Consider the following 16083-nt stretch of genomic DNA (forward strand, 5'->3'; position numbering starts at 1 on the left):
TGACCCTGAAAAAAAAAATTCACGTGTACGGTTTGGGAGACAACCCAAATGAAGAAATAATGGTTCAACCCAAAGGGGTCGAACCTAGAACGTTTCACCTCTCTGACAGTGACATTGACAGATAATCTTCTATCCATAGGAGGTTAAGAGTGGTACTGATTGGGATGCTTCTACTGTGCCTACCAGACTACATGTAGTAGCGTCTGCGTATGCGCCTGTTGCACACTCTGCTCTCACGCTTTCCCATCACCTGCCACTGCACAGGACACCAACCATGCACATGCTACAGACACTCGCACCTGCTATACAGACACTCGCACTGTGTGTGTCTGAATGTGGGTCTGTAATTTGTGTGTGTGTGTGTGTGTGTCTATATCTGTGTCTCTGTGTGACATCAAGAAAGCCTGTGATCATACCCTCCACCATGCCGGGAGAGAACACAAAGCTCCATTTTCTCTCTCTCTCTCTCTCTCTCTCTCTCTCTCTCTCTCTCTCTCTCTCTCTCTCTCTCTCTCTCTCTCTCTCTCTCTCTCTCTCTCCGAGCGACACTATTGGGTATAAGTGGAGTATGTCAGAAAGTCCCGAGTGTGGCATGAGTTAGTCTCCTGTGGCTGAGAGGGATGATCTGGCCAGTCAAAACAGAGCTGTATGTTGTATCATCCCCCCGGTCAACAAACCTTTCCTGTCTCTCTCTACCTCTCCCTCTCTGTTTTATGGAGTGTGCGTGTGCGTGTGTTCGATTGTGTGTGTGTGTGTGCGGGCGAGTGTGTGAGCGTGTGAGCGTGCAAGCGTATCAGTGCCCATTCAAATGTTTTCTGATCATGCCACACCTATAGTAGGATGTACAATTCTTAATTGAGGAATCTGCATTTTGGGCATTAGTTGTGTATACTTCTTCCTCTTATTTTTTTTTCTGAATATCACTGGCAAGCAAAAAGAAAAGACATAAAGACATAAATTATGATCCCTCAATGTTTTAATTATTTATTTATGTTTTAGTGATCAAACTTTTTTTTTCTCCCTTCACATCCCCACCATATCGATCAACCTGCACATATCCGTCCACGTTACAGCTGAACAGATGAGGTTGTTTGAAAGTGCCCTGCCCATTATGTAAAATCATGTTTTTATTTCCATGTGGTACCATAAAAGGTAAAAAGCATTTCACTTTGGTCTGTGCCATAAGCCTTCAATGTTACTGTATGTACATAACAGAAAATAAGAGGCTGTGAATCACGTTGCCGTAAAAAAAAAAAACTATCAGTGTTAAAACCAACGGTGCATTTGATAGATGGTATAATGCTTCACTGTGGAGTCTTTATTTTGTCCTTTTTTATTCTTGTAATTTTTTTTAGCTTTGCTGAAAATGTTGTTAAGCGTCACTGTAAGGATGGTCATTCAAAGAGGTGAAATTTACCCCTAGGACGGATGGATCATCAGATGTCATTGCCATATGGTGTGGTTTTAAGATGCATTTTAACATTCCTCCATGTGGTTCCAGAGTTAGACCAATCGAGTGACCATGTGTGATTTTTTTTAATGATTTGTTTTACGGTACTTACTTACCATATGAGATCACTGTCTTGTAAACTAGAGACTCGAATGTTGCTGAGTAAAAAAATTGCTGGTTTCGTGCTAATGTAGTTCTCTTTCTTTGAACACACTAGGCCAGAAAAAAACTGCAGTTATCAGTGACTCAGATTGAATCAAAACAAGAGGTCGAATTCACTGCTGTACTTACGCAACTGTTATTACATCATGTCAGATTTGAATTTTTAAAAATAACTGACCATTCAGTAGTTCTTTGACACAATCGGAACTGTGTGTATTCAGGTTTACAATCACCGTGTTTGACAACAGGCTGCACCACATGCATGCTGGGATCTGGTGGGAAAATGCTGGTATTGAACACAGTGGTAGTGTGTTAAACAAGCATCACAATTAATCAACTGCACATCAGTTCTTCAGTCATTTCTCCGACAAGCTGGCTTCAGTGATTGTAAGAATTGCTGAGTATATTTAAAAGAAATGAAAAATGGCGTGTCCATCTAAAGACTGACCAACTGGTTAGGGCTGAACTGTTGTTATGCTCATTAGGTTGTATAAATGTGTCAGAGTAGAGCAGGCTCGCTTTTCACAGCTTTTCCAATGTTAATTTACTTGTAAATATTGTTTTAACTGATCCTCAATGTAGTAGCCCATTTACTTGTTTAATAAAAATGTTAATACATGGACACACATGACTTTCGTCTTCCTTCTGTTCTGTTGCCAGATGTGATTGATTTTTTCCAGCCCAATAATGTTAAAAAAGCTGACTGGAGGCACTGCTATTTCCCACCCAATTTAAGTTTAATTATTTTGATTCTTTGACCATATATCTACAGAAAATCCTAAATAGCCTGATTAGGCAGGGAACTATTGTTATTGTCATTTTGCTGTTTATGTACACTACCGTTCAAAAGTTTGGGGTCACCTTCATTTTTCCAGTTATTTGTTTGCAACTCAAGTCGCAAACATCTTTTAAATAGTTTGAAATGGAATAATGGAACGTACTGAACAGCCACAGGTGAAAAAAGGTTTGATTACCCATAAAATTGGTTAAACTGGACAGAAGAGTGAAATCTAACCAAGCTTTTTCACCCATTTATTACATAGAAATACGTGTTTTAGTCCATTTTTCTACAGACATTTCTTTGGTTTGTCAGAGAATGCACGGTACTATTGGAAATCTCAGTGTCTGCCCTTTCCAATGGTAGGTGTATGACATTTGTTGAGTTGCCACCTCGTCCAAAAATTCAAGTCAAAGTAGCTGCATGATTTTCTAGCCATCAGAATGAACCTACTTATGAATGCACGATCCATTGTCTCAGCGATGGTTTAGTGTGCAAGCCAGTGCCATACATCGTTGGAAAGTGTAGATTCTCCTCTTTCAAATCATGTGTATATCATCCGGCATTGTATGGATTGACAAGAGCAGACATCAACTTTTGCATGCATGGTGCTCATAGAGCTCATGGGCAATTCTGGACCTCATCTCATCCGGGGAATGAATCTGTAGAACCGCAACTGGCTATTATTAATGCCAAAGGAGTCTAACTTTGATTAGTACACCAGACTAGACACTACCTTAGTAAAGGTACACTTTGATTAGTCAAAAGTTAGTGATACATTTTGGTCTATTCTATGCATTGTCTATACAAGTAAATCCACTCAACAGTTACTTTTTCCAATATCAAATTGCTTATATGTTGCATGAATTAATTTCAGAGAACAATAACTCTATACACTGATTTTATACCACAACTGAAATTGAAAAGGAATAAGCTTAACTGTCAGAAAGAAGCATTGTGGGAGGAAAGTGTGATGACCCCAAACTTTTGACCGGTAGTGTACACACTAAGCTTGATCGTGATGGCGGATTGCTGCGCATCTGAGCAGTGCGCAGGCGCACTTTGCCATTTCAATGCATTCTGGTCGGAATTTTCTAACCAGAATGCATCATAATTTTGCATTGCGCACTGCTCGGTTGGCGCAGCACTGCATCATGAACGAGCCCATTGCAAACAGCGCACACAACAAAACTCAGTCACTGCTTTTAACTCCTCAAACATGTGAGCAGGGAGGCAGTCTGACAATTTGTGCAGTTGGGCAAGCCTAGGCCTGGTCTTCTGGGAAGTCCTAGGTAAGCTGAAACTTGCCAGTTTGATCTCCGAGACTGACAAGGAGATAGAAAATAAGACCATCTGAAAGTCCAACGCTCTCCCTCATCGTCCCTTTACCCTGACAAGCCCCCCTCATATACCGGTAATTGCAGCCAAGGCCCCTCTTACATGGGTCGTGCCACTTTTTTTCTGCGCACACTCCTTTCATAGCCATCACAGAGTGGTAGTAATAATGTCCAGAGATACAGCATCCAGATTTCAGTATAATAATACAGCTAGGGAATATGTTTAAGCTTATTTTGGTTTACTTAGTTACTTAGTTCATATCAATCAATTATTTATTCAACCTGCCATGGTCCCTCTCTAGCACCCCCTTGCGGACCACGTGGTACCTGGGCCCCACTGTGAAAACCACTGCCCTAGAGCGGTGATTCTCAAAGTGTGGTCCGGGGACCACTGGTGGTCCGCGACATAGCTCAGGTGGTCCGTGAGGGGATTTCTACTTTTCCAAGACAAGCTAGCAGCAGTATATTTGTAACATAATTACAAAGCTAAACAAAGCTGAAGTCTTATTTTCACCACAATAAGATAGGCTTGTGATTTCAATCGAAATGACCAGCGTCAAATTAGCACCCCCCAACTGTCAATTCCGCTGACAGGTGGTCCCTGAAAATTTTTGGGGCGGACAAAGTGGTCCTCTGTCTAAAAAAGTTTGAGAAACACTGCCCTAGAGGAACCACAGGCTACTCAGCACTGCTTCCCTGGGGTGCTTGTCAAAAATGGGACCCTCATTATTTTTTTATACTATGTTCCCTGTCCAGTGAGCTCTTTACTTCTGGGTTTTTCTATTATGGTTGGTCTTCACATGATATGATATATAGATAGATTGGACAGGCCATAAGGTCTAGATAGGCCGCTGCCTTTGTGTTCTGAGGTGCAGATGTCACACAATAGCAATAATATCAACAGCAAATGTGAATCATTTTGTCCACAGAAACTTTTTCTCCACATGAAATGTCAAAATCAAGGTAGCCTGATAGCATTATTTGGGAACAGTCAGGAACGTGTCTCTCAGTGGAAGGGTGTTCCACGTCGGATGTTAAATAGTGCAACTCCGTCACTGCAAGTATCGCAGGATTTGGGATTTGTGCTCAAAATGGTAACGCTAGTTAAAGTGCAGTGAACAGCTCACGCCCCACTGCGAAACAAGTAACGCATTTGGGAAGCCTGCAAATGATACCATTTTTGGATTACAGAAAATCATCTGTTGCAGCCTACGCCTCAGAAAGCGGATAAGAACAGCTGCACACGCAAGGAGTACTGCTAGCGTTGCTAGCAAAATAAATTGAGTGGTGCTAGCCAACTAGCTAGCTACGCAGAATAGGTAAGCTAACTGTCTGGCTCTGCTGATGCTAGAGAACATGCAACACATTAACTTTAAGAACTAAATTAAATTTTACCTTCAGAAATGCGCCCCTGCCTTTTGACACGACATGTCTGTACAGAGTGTTCTAGTGGCAGCCCAGCACGCGCGGTTATTTGCAAAGATATGTTTGCTAAAAGCTATTTCTGCTGCTCAGCTTATTTGAATGAAATTGGTAGGGATGCTAACCACCTAACGGTTCCCACTTGTAAATATCATCTGACATAATCATCTGTAAATGCGTGGTGGCTACTCTGAGAAGAGCGTCTTAGGACAGCTTAATGCAATGCAAATATTATGACATTGGTGCCTTTTGGCGTCATAATTTTGCATAAACAGCGATGTCTTACTGACATTGCAGGGCACTCGAATCGGTCGATTCCTGGATTGCTGACAGCTATATAATGTTGTTGTAGAGATGTAGACTATGGGATATAGTAGTGTTCTTTCAGTCACTGTGCTTCGACATCTCGGGTAGATTCTAACTGTTGTCATCGGGTACAATGTTTCTAAACTACTTTAGACTCTGTTAAGTGTACATTTCAGGATGACTTATGGGCGATGGCTGTCAGCTGTCAGTGCGTGTTTACATCTATGTTGCTTTGGGTGCACGTGAACATGCATTGCACTCATCTAAAAATGGCAGGCAACTATCTTAGTTATCATTTTGTACTACTGTTGGTACCGCTGTGACAGAGTATTTCTTTTCTGGATCTCAAATGGCGCACTTGTGCACAAGGTGGGAAGGATTGTCTTGCCCACCCCGCTGATTGGAATGCGTTCCAAATTATTATGCAAATGACATTTTCACTGATTTCCCTAAATAATCAATATACTGTATGATATAATATATAATATATATAATGATCCTTACAACTATAGCTACTTATTTTCAATAAATAGATAAAAATAAATGTACACACACATACAGTTCAAGTTACATTACTAGCAGATTCAGAGCACACCCAGCAGGTCTGTGTCAGATAAATACATCAGAATAAGAGAACATGCTAAAATAACATTACAATGCAGCAAACAGGTGAAACGGGTAACATTTGAAGCTGCTGTATCTGGAGTCCCACAAACGTGTAAGCTTAGCTGTGCAGCTATTGCATAAACCACTTTATTCGGCCACCCTTAACCAATGAAGCAGATCATCTTACTCTCCATGCCATAGGATTTCACTCAAATATCACTCGCATCTATTTCAGCCAGGCGCAGACTCAACATGTAAAAGTTTAATGTAAGACAAGGATGAAACGCACACCGAATTAACTTTGTGATGTTTCGGGCCACCACGGTCCCTTCTCAGGCACTCTCTACAGGATTTTAACCTGGGGTGTACTCACTTTTTTTTTTCTTTTTTTTTTTTTTTGAGTGAAGTTGAAGTTGCATGTCCTACACGGATCCATTGACTTTCACTAGCTTAGCAACATACTCCCTCTTTTAACTTGTCTTAAAGAAGACAACGCTTAACATGAAAAATAAGACGCTTTACCACCTTTATAAACCCCAGCCAACGATTTTAACTGTATTAAGCCCCAAAATAGTGGCATACCTCTTTAAGAGTTACATTTGCTTACGACCAACCACTGTTGCTTCTGGGTCACCAGTTGTTTACGGATCCAGATAGCATGACACACCCTTACAACTGAGGTATAAAAGTGGATTTAACACAATGACACATCAGCCTAACTAATTCTGTATCTTCTTAAGCCGTGTCCACTTTTGTAATTATGAAAAGGTTAGCAATTAGCATTGTTGGTCTGATTGACACTTGTGTGTCCATCCAGCAATAAGTCATGGAGCCGCCAGAGCAGTCCGCAGGAGAGCCCGAGGCTCAGGAGGTCAACCCCGTCTACCTTCAACAGCTGCGGGAGCTGGACATCCCTGAAGAGGCTGCAAAGCAGGTAGAGCAGACCGTCGAGTCTTGCACCTGGTTGCAATACCTGTAATGGAAGAAGCGGAAGAGAAGAAAAAGACTTCTCTGTCTGGTGTCAGATCAAGCTGATGCTGGCATAACTGACATAACGATATTTTAGTTATACTGAGTGAATACTGCAGAATAATAATTGAATGGTTTACAGATATTTGAAGAGAGAATGGAGTAGTGAAACTCATTTATCCGGCAACAGCTAAGTTAGGGGATAGTGTGATGGAAAATACAAAAGCATGGGCATAGAACTGTAGACCAACAGTGCCCTCAAGGCCAAGTATTTTACTTAAAACTCCCTTACACTGCTGCACTTGGCCCTAAGACACATTAAATATGACCAATTTAGCATTTTCCAATTTTCTTTCTTTCTTTCTTTTTTTCTTTCTTTCTTTCTCAGGCCTTGTTGCACACGCGGAATGTGTCAGCGGAAGAGGCGGCCATGTACTACTTCAACAAGCTGGAGAATGAGGTGACATAGTGGATAGTGGATGCAGGTACACGATGATACAGCGCATCTTTGGCCCGTGTGCCAAGCATATTTCAATGTGTCCTTCTGCCCCCCTCCCCCTCTCATTGCAGGAGGAAGGCGATGAAGATCTGATGTTCAAAATGGTGTTCGTAGTGAATATGGACCTGTCCATGGGCGTCGGCAAGGTACTAGCCATAGAGCTGTATTTTTTTGTATTGCTTGAGAAATCATCACAGGTTTTTTTTTTTAATTGTATGGACATTTCCCCTTCAGAAGAACACAGTATTTAAGCATCACATTTTGGAATTACTGGGAATATATTTTATTGAAGATTAAATATATCGCCCTTATGTTTGCTTGAAGACCTACCTTTTAAAATCAGCATATGGATAATTGTTTTTTTAAAGATATGTTACTTACGTTTTGTTTGGGTGACATGGTGTGACAAGGTGTGTAACATGTAACAAATTAAATGTATTTTATTTTGATCGTGTTAAAGGTGGCTGCACAGGTGGGGCATGCAGCAGTGGGATTGTACCAGGCCATGCAGGAGAAGAACAGTTGGAGAGAGATGGCCTGGAAGTGGGACCATTCTGGGTAAGAGGCCCCAAGAAGTAGCTGAGACTTAGGATAGTAAACTAGCCTCACCCGCCAGCCCACCGGTCAAAATTATTTTTGCTGCCTGCGAGTGGGTCTAGCCTCCCTAGTGGTTAGGGAGTGGGTTTTTCAATCTGGGGGTTGAAGGTTCAAATCCCACCTGACCCCTCCCCAGTCCCTATACCTCCATCCATGGCTGTAGTGCCCTTGAGCAAGGCACCAAACCCCACATTGCACCAGGGACTGTAACCAATACCCTGAGAAATAATGTATACAAGTTGCTTTGAATAAAAGCGTCAGCTAAATGTAATATAATGTAATGTAATGTGTTTGTGCCGGTCCTCCTTTACAGGGCGAAGAAGGTGGTGCTTCAGGGATCCAACATGGCTCACCTTCTGGAGCTACAGGCCTTGGCTATGAGTCTTAGTCTGCCAACATACTTGGTGCAGGACGCAGGGATGACTCAGGTACAAAGACATGGCCTAATGTTTGAACTTTTTTCTTCCGTCTTTCATGTTTTAGTGTCTGCATGTTCATGTGTGCCACATGTCTGCCTGCCTTGCGGTTCTCATTATGTGTATTACATGTAAGCTACTACATGATGCCTCAATTTCTCTCTGGGCATCAATAAAGTAACTCAACCACTACTCCAATACTTGCCTTGTGCGCCATCCTACGTACTTCCGGCAAAGAATTGGCTCCACTACTAGTCTGGCCCCTGTTTTCTGTGGAGCGATGTGGAGCGGTAGGATTTGGCCGGCCAACCCTCCCCAGAAAACAGCCAATAAGCGAATAGACAGGTTGGTGGGGGCGAAAGGGGGCAGGACGCTCGTGACGATACAGTTAACGCTTGCGCTATGTTGTTGTTGAGTAACTGTTCGCGATTGGGTGAGAGCTGTCCAATAATTTCAAACCAGAACTGAGTGCAAACTTCCCGCTTCCTGCAAACGCGTCAGATGAAACAACCCCCAGACCATGAATACGAAATGAAATGGTAGTATTATGGGATGGTCAGGACCAGGCTACTCCAATAGACCCTTTCAGAGCCAACGTGCTCATGAATGTGTGCGCATCGTCGACTCAAACACACCAGAGATATTGGAAGGATATTACGAGAGACTCCACTTTTCTGGGTGGTACTGCACTCTAGTGGGAGTGCAGACTCCATTCAGAAAGAACGGGCTGCTGCGCTCAGAGCCGTATCTCGACAGCGGCCACTAGGAGAACTGCAGGCATGGGTAAAATCGGGAGTGGTGATTCTGGGTGACAGTGCAGACACTAAAGAGAGAAAAACTGCCGTTCTGAAGCGTGTACGTTGAAAAAAAAATGGAGATTCCGAAAAGTACACTTGTTATGCTATTTTGAGAGGGAAGAGGCTGCTCCAGAAGCATTGGAGATGTTTGTTGTTACAAGACATTAAACTACTGACTGGACTGATGACATCGCCAGGAATACCCGTGTCCGTGTTGCCCACTGCATATCTGATGTTGGCGCTAGCATCCGTTATCTTATTTCGGAAAAAAACACCTGTCGAGTCTCTGTACAAGTGAACGGAGCATGGACGATTTTGAGGCAGCGGTGCGTACGCAGCCAAATTACGTCATACCTGTTTACAAACTCTAAAGGGGTCTATACTACAATATGACATCAAAATGTTATACACTCACCGGCCAGTACACTACACGTTGCACCCCCTTTTGCCCTCAGAAAGGCCTTCACCGCCTCTAGAGCACTACTCGGGTAGGCTGTGGCGTTTTAACAATGTTCAATTAGTACCAAGGGGCCCAAATTGTGCCCCATGTGAATTTGCATGAATGAGCAATTGGACAGGTGTGCCTAATGAAGTGGCCAGTGAGTGTATTTGTGTCCTGTCACTGGGTGTGATTACACCATTGTAATCTGGCTTTGTTGATGTGTGCTTTGTCATATTCAGGTGGAATCTGGCTCTAGGACCGTCCTTGCCATTATTGGAGAGGAAGAGATGGTGAACAACGTCACCGGAAGTTTAAAGCTGCTCTGAGCAGGGGACCAGGAGGGTGATACGAGAAATGAAGGGCTATGCAGTACCACCTTTTCTCCACCAGGGGTCGGCATAGCCTCGCAACAGCAAATCTTGGCATGCAAAAAAAGGAAGAAAAAAAAAACGTTTTGGAAAAAAAAGTATACGACGATACCGAGGACATTATCCTCCTTAACATACACCCATACTCACAATCATTTGCACAGATGATTTGCTCCTTTTTCTGTGGCACTGGTAAGTGTATTGGAAAGGCTACTTGGGTGGATAAGGAGGCGTTGTAGGTTAATCGAAAGCTTGAGACACCGCTTGTCCACAAAACGTTTGCACGCCTGAGTTTGTGATTGAAGGAAAGAGATGGGGAAATATTGTGAAATCCACCACCATGAGTACTTTTTATTTCAATATCAATGTGTTGCCAGCCTTCCATGAATATGTATAAAGGACCCTGTGTATTGGTGATCTCCGAGGCAAAGTAGAGATACTGTGGAGAGAAAAAAAAGAAAATTCCTGTAAAATTACAAACCTAGATGTAGGATATGGGTCCCTGAAATGTCTAGTTAAGACTACCCCATCACTTAAAAGTCGTTTCCTTTACTGCTTTGTTGATGTTACAAAAAATGTAATGTACTTAACGTAGCCTATAGTGACATGCCCTCCCCAGAATCCTCAATTTAGGAGTAACTTATGCATACCAACATAAAAAAAAATTGGCCAGCTTTCCCTTATGTATCGTGCAGTGCCATGTTTAATATTTTCCTGCAATTGTTGTTGGACTCTTGTTACATGAACTTTTTTTCTGCTGAGGGGAAGTGGCCATCTTAACAGTGGAGTGTTCTCATTTTGGAACAATGGGAAGTTTAATTTTATCTCTCTTAACATGCTCTTGATAGCACTGTAACACTATTGCGGACCTCAACCCTGTGTGCATTGTTAGTTGCCATTGGGGGGAGGTTGATGTTGTATGTTTACAAAAAAATGTGTTGTGTACCTATTCCTCCTTAATCAAGAAAACATGTGTAATGGTTTTATGTGTAATTAATGGAGATAATGAAGGGGTGTTAAAACAACTTATGAACGAAATCAAGTCATGGTGTGTATTACCTTTTTGCATGTAGGCCTACATGCCTGTGAAATGCAACATGTTGACCAAAGTGAACAAAGACAAAACACAATCAGACAAACGTACTTGTATTTTATTTTTTATTTATTTTGTATAAATTCCATATTTGGTGGGGACCTGACAAAGCTACCTGGGACATGGTGGGAATAGTATTGTGGGTGGGGGTGATTTTGTATGGCCCATCGGAACCCAACATGTGGTCCCCTGGCCTGGGCTTATTCATCCACCTGGTTATAACATACTTACACACAAACACAAGTCACCATCATGTTTATTTTGTATTTAAGATTGCATCCCACACCTTGCTATCGACTGATTTCTAACAAAAAAAAACTTTGAAACCTTGGATTGCAAGTAACAATATGCCGTCGTCTGCTCCAAGTGCACCAAGGTCGAAGTGTGTTGCACACAAGGCCACACAGACTTGGTATTTACATACACGATAACATACGGATAATTGGTCGAGTCTTTTCCACTGATTGTGTCCACGTGACTGGGCAGCTAGGTTGAAGGCTGTTCCGATCGACAAAAGCAGTATTGTACAGCTTAAGCTTCGGTCTGGCATGATCACCGGAGAAGTTGGAATGGAACAGACATTTAATCACGTGCTCCGCCTATCCCACTGAACAAAGGTTATCCTGTTTTGTTGTTCTGTCCATATAAATACTAAGGGTTGGTGCCGTTTGTAATAGCCTACTGCTCAATCAGAATAAAAAGTAGAATTGCATGAAAGGGGCGGGTGGGGGACTTACTATTGCATGGCCACAGTTGTTTTCCCCCCCTCTTCCATTTGCTGTACAATTTTGGGTTAACGTCACTCCCTAAACCATTGCAAGGTCGTAGGTTGCTTGTTGGGTCTGCATATTTGATTTGGTCTACAATTCGGGTTGTATAATAGCACCCCCTCACACATAAGGGATTCACAAGGAGTGGATGTAATAAATAAATAAAATGTATGCATATTACGTCACTGGTGCGAGCTCATTTCCCATCCCCCACATCCCGTGACCCGATGCGCTCAGTCGAAAATATTGCAAAGGAAAGAGTTGTGCTGATCTACGAGGGGTAATATTCGTTTGAGAAAACGACAACTAATACAAACAACGCCTCCCTGAATTCACGAAAGAGAGTTTAACATCATCTTAGTGTGTTTTTTTCTGCATTGGGCGTGGCAAAGTCTAGAGGAAATCCCAACGATAATAATGTTATAAAAGTATCCTCGGTTCATTATCGAAGCCATACATCGAAAAGGGGTATTTGGACAAATGTATGTTGTCATCCGAAGTTTCAAGATGTAAGATAATAAGTCTGTGTGGTTGTCGCGAAGAGAAGACACGCTCCTTCGGATTTCCAAACGTTGACTGGCGCACGTAACCTTCTCCGACCAGTGCCACTGCAACAAATGACGTGGTCGGTTTTGCATCAACCAATAGCATTACCCGTAGGATCCGCGTGACATAAGACTAATACAAGTAACCAATCGTTGCCTGTGTACATTGTATCCATTCATGCTCATTTTCACCTCGCGTCCTTCTTCAACGTGGGAATGAAACTTGGCGTGAATTAATTAATTTTCTATTCTTACCTTTGCATGTATAGCCTACTACGACAGCCATGGACTAAATTCAGATATGTTAGATAAACTTATTCGTCTATATTTTTGTAATGAACAAGAAAAACACTGCAGACACACACAGAACACAGCTAAAACACCCAGAAGTAGGCTAATATAGACCTTATTGGCATTTCCCAGTGTCGGTTTAGGTCTGTATTATATCAGCTGCTGTATACTGGTCAAAGGAGGGATAAATGATGGGAAAAGAACCATGCACGCTGCAGGTTAATTTCTGTGGCCAATCGTGGGGTAGATCCCACAAGAGCGACATCTCATATTCCATTCATAGCACAGTAAGGTGGGGCTGACCCTACCTCTAATGTCGTAGTCCCTGGTATGGGGCTCCGGAAACCCCGTGTGCTAGCATGAACTATCTTGATAGCTATGGCTAGCTAATGCAAGTTCCCTTTGCGCTGAATAGAAAACCATATGCATCACACATTTAGAAGAAAATAGAATCCCCCAATGAAGGAAAGTAAACTCCACGGGTTGTGTATGGAGTAAGATAACAATTGATCCCATTTTCAGAGACATATCCACAATTACTTCTTGATTGTATCCATTCATGTCTTGCATTCACACCAGTCGTCTGCCTCATCGCACCATGCCTCCGTGCACCTTCTCTGAGCAACATTGCCCGACGAAACCCGCACAGGCTCTTCACTCCTCCCAAACCAACCTCCCGCCCCTTTCGGAGTGCAAACGTGGAAAAACTACTTCTTTTAGAATCCAATCAAATACGAGTTTGGCATTCCACATAAAGATGGGCGCTGAAATGAACCAATGCAACCACAGAAGGGCGGATCTTTACCGAAAGACCGCCCCTGCCCCGAGCCCCTGTTCGATCACCTTGGAAACCCCGTGTTATGGTTGTGTGTCAGTTTCGCTGGGTCCCGCGGTCGATGCCGGCGAGGAGGGGGATGGGCGCCACTGCAAATGTTGAGGATCTGAGATAGAATCACAGCCTTGTAACACAGAGAGCTGTACATACCCCTTATAAATATCTACTATAATTAATACAAGATTGCATAATAAATGGGTTTAAGTGCTGGGGATCTAACATAGACAGTCGATGGAAATACTGTGCTCAGTGCAAGACTGGATTTAAAACTTTAGCCCTTTGCGAAAGGGGCATTAAGAAGTTTGCTGGGAAACCCTGGAGAGGGAGCTACATTCCGGCTCACTGACACCAGGAAACACCGAGGTCGCACATTGGGGCCTGTTTGTCTGTGCTCGACTTGATGTGGGAATATTCCAAGGTTTACCGACAGTTCAATTGGATACCTATTTTGAATTGGATCGAAATGTCGCGCTAGGTGAGTTTGTGAAATAGTGTGTTTACTTGGTACTGTATAATGGTCAGTTTTGTTTGTAGGTAAGTTGCACTACCGTTATAACTTACCTGGTTGTATTTACCTCCAGCATTATCAACTGACTGTTTACTTTATGGTCTGACTTGGGTAATGTATTATTGTATGTATCTAACTCGCATTACTGCTCTTCTGGACTTAACAAAGTGAGTAAACGCAGTAGTGTCACATTTTCTTGAATTAGTGACATTAAGCTACAGACCATCATGTTCGTCCAGTTAGCTAACAATTACTAGCTAGCAGGCTAACCTAATAGATGTCTTCATAAGAATTTTCCTTCAGCCCTGTCCTCGTGCACTGTATTTGTAACATTTTCGATTTTCTTGAAGTTAACGCTTTATTGTTAACCTGTTTTAGTAGTCTTCCATTGTGTTTCAGTAATATGTGTGTTTTTGTAACTTTGCCACTGTCCTATTGAAACATATTTAGAGTGTTAGTGCTTGGAGAGAGTCAACACATTTGGTGAGATTTCTGGCTAGCCAAGGTAGCTAACAGTGTTCCCATCATATAATGATAAGGTCAGGGAAGTTCTTTGTGTCTGTTGTTCTTCAGTTCAGAAGACCAGTCTTACTTTGGATAGGGCAATACTTATTCTACACTGTCTAACACTAGTTAATACAAAATAAGGGGAAATTTATACAGTAGAAAGGGGAATATTTGGCTGATGAACGTGGAGTTTTAGTGCTGGGCTTGTGAGGGTGGCTAGGTGGCTTGTTGTGTGGTGTTGTACAAGTTGTTATTCAGTTTACCACCACTTAGCGAGTTTGCTTGCAGCTTCTTTGATTGATAAGGTCCTGGTTATGCCACATTCAACTGTGGAGATACTGTGGCATCGAGCCTCAAATGGGTTACAAGTTGTGTTTTCGATTGTATGAAATTAAGTTAACCAGAATGATACACAGAGGAAGACCCCATGAGTTAGCACTAGCTAACTTGTATGTTAACTTTTGGACAACCTCCAGTTGATTGTGTTCTTCTTAGTTGGGTTCAGCCTAATATCAGTCGCACCTGATGCGAATTTAAACTCCATGCCACGGGCAGGGGTTTCAAGGACGTTCAAAACACATTTAGGGAAGGATGACTCGTTTGAAAGCAGACACTTCTTTATCAACACTTTGTGCTGATTTTGTTTTATCTTATTATTATAGCAGGACATTGTTGGTCAACCTGGCATTGTTTTTTATTACATGAAACCCTCGATATTTACTTTGTCGATTGCAACACTGTTAAAACGTTGCCTCTTGGGATGAACTTTCCCTTTTATGCTGGCTAATAGAAAAGCCAACTCTCTGAGCGGTGACTTGCTTTTCTCATTCTTTTTCTCCACCTCCCCCAATCCACCAACCCCCAACCTCTGCGCCGGGCGATGAGAAATGGGTGGTATTTGTGAGGGGAGCTCGCGTTTCCTTTTTTAGCTTCCATTTTTATTTCAACAACAAGTGAGTCGAAACGAGGAGAGAAGCTTCGAGTTTTAGCCCTGAGTTTCTTCACCAAACGTTTTCTGCACAGTGGCCTTGCTTGTTGCACAGAATTCGTGCCACAGAGGAAGTGTCTATTTTGAAAGGCGTTTGTCAAATTTCGCCCATTATTCGATGGGCTTGTTGCCATTGCCGTTTCCCAGTGTAGATAACCTACACATTTAGTTAAACTATTCACTACATAATAGTTAACATCAGGTCGTTTCTACAAGGAGGAAGTATCAGCAAACCCGCACGGGAAGTAGACGAGTAGAATAAAGTTACTCTTTATCACGTTTGGTCTGTTTCCTCAGAAATGTTTAGTTACTCTACTCCATGTATGCTGTGAGCTGATAACTTCATTTCGGTTTTGAGCAGGGCCCCTCCAATTTTGCCTGCGTTCAACAATGGCTG

General features: G+C 42.4%; 3 protein-coding genes across 8 annotated transcripts in view; all 3 read left to right on the forward strand.

Moving 5' to 3' along the window:
- plxnb1b (plexin b1b) overlaps nt 1-2234 on the forward strand; it is a 170455-nt gene extending 168221 nt beyond the window's left edge. For both annotated transcript variants that reach the window (XM_063215106.1, XM_063215107.1), the window contains exon 40: nt 1-2234. This exon is cut by the window's left edge and continues 560 nt beyond it. The gene's annotated coding sequence lies outside the window, so the exon portion shown is untranslated.
- A 2507-nt stretch (nt 2235-4741) lies between these two features.
- On the forward strand, nt 4742-11309 carry si:dkey-19e4.5 (UBA_like_SF and PTH2 domain-containing protein). The gene is made up of 7 exons (XM_063215113.1): nt 4742-5046; nt 6879-6995; nt 7419-7490; nt 7601-7675; nt 7990-8087; nt 8440-8554; nt 10021-11309. The coding sequence occupies exons 2-7, from the start codon at nt 6888-6890 to the stop codon at nt 10105-10107; spliced, it is 555 nt and encodes a 184-aa protein (XP_063071183.1). The 5' UTR covers nt 4742-5046; nt 6879-6887; the 3' UTR covers nt 10108-11309.
- A 320-nt stretch (nt 11310-11629) lies between these two features.
- setd5 (SET domain containing 5) overlaps nt 11630-16083 on the forward strand; it is a 43903-nt gene continuing 39449 nt past the window's right edge. For all 5 annotated transcript variants that reach the window (XM_063215108.1, XM_063215112.1, XM_063215109.1 and 2 more), the window contains exon 1: nt 11630-14158. The gene's annotated coding sequence lies outside the window, so the exon portion shown is untranslated. The remainder of the gene's footprint in view (nt 14159-16083) is intronic.

The sequence above is a fragment of the Engraulis encrasicolus genome, chromosome 14 (genome assembly GCF_034702125.1).
Source record: "Engraulis encrasicolus isolate BLACKSEA-1 chromosome 14, IST_EnEncr_1.0, whole genome shotgun sequence".
In the NCBI taxonomy this organism is placed as follows: Eukaryota; Metazoa; Chordata; class Actinopteri; order Clupeiformes; family Engraulidae; genus Engraulis; species Engraulis encrasicolus.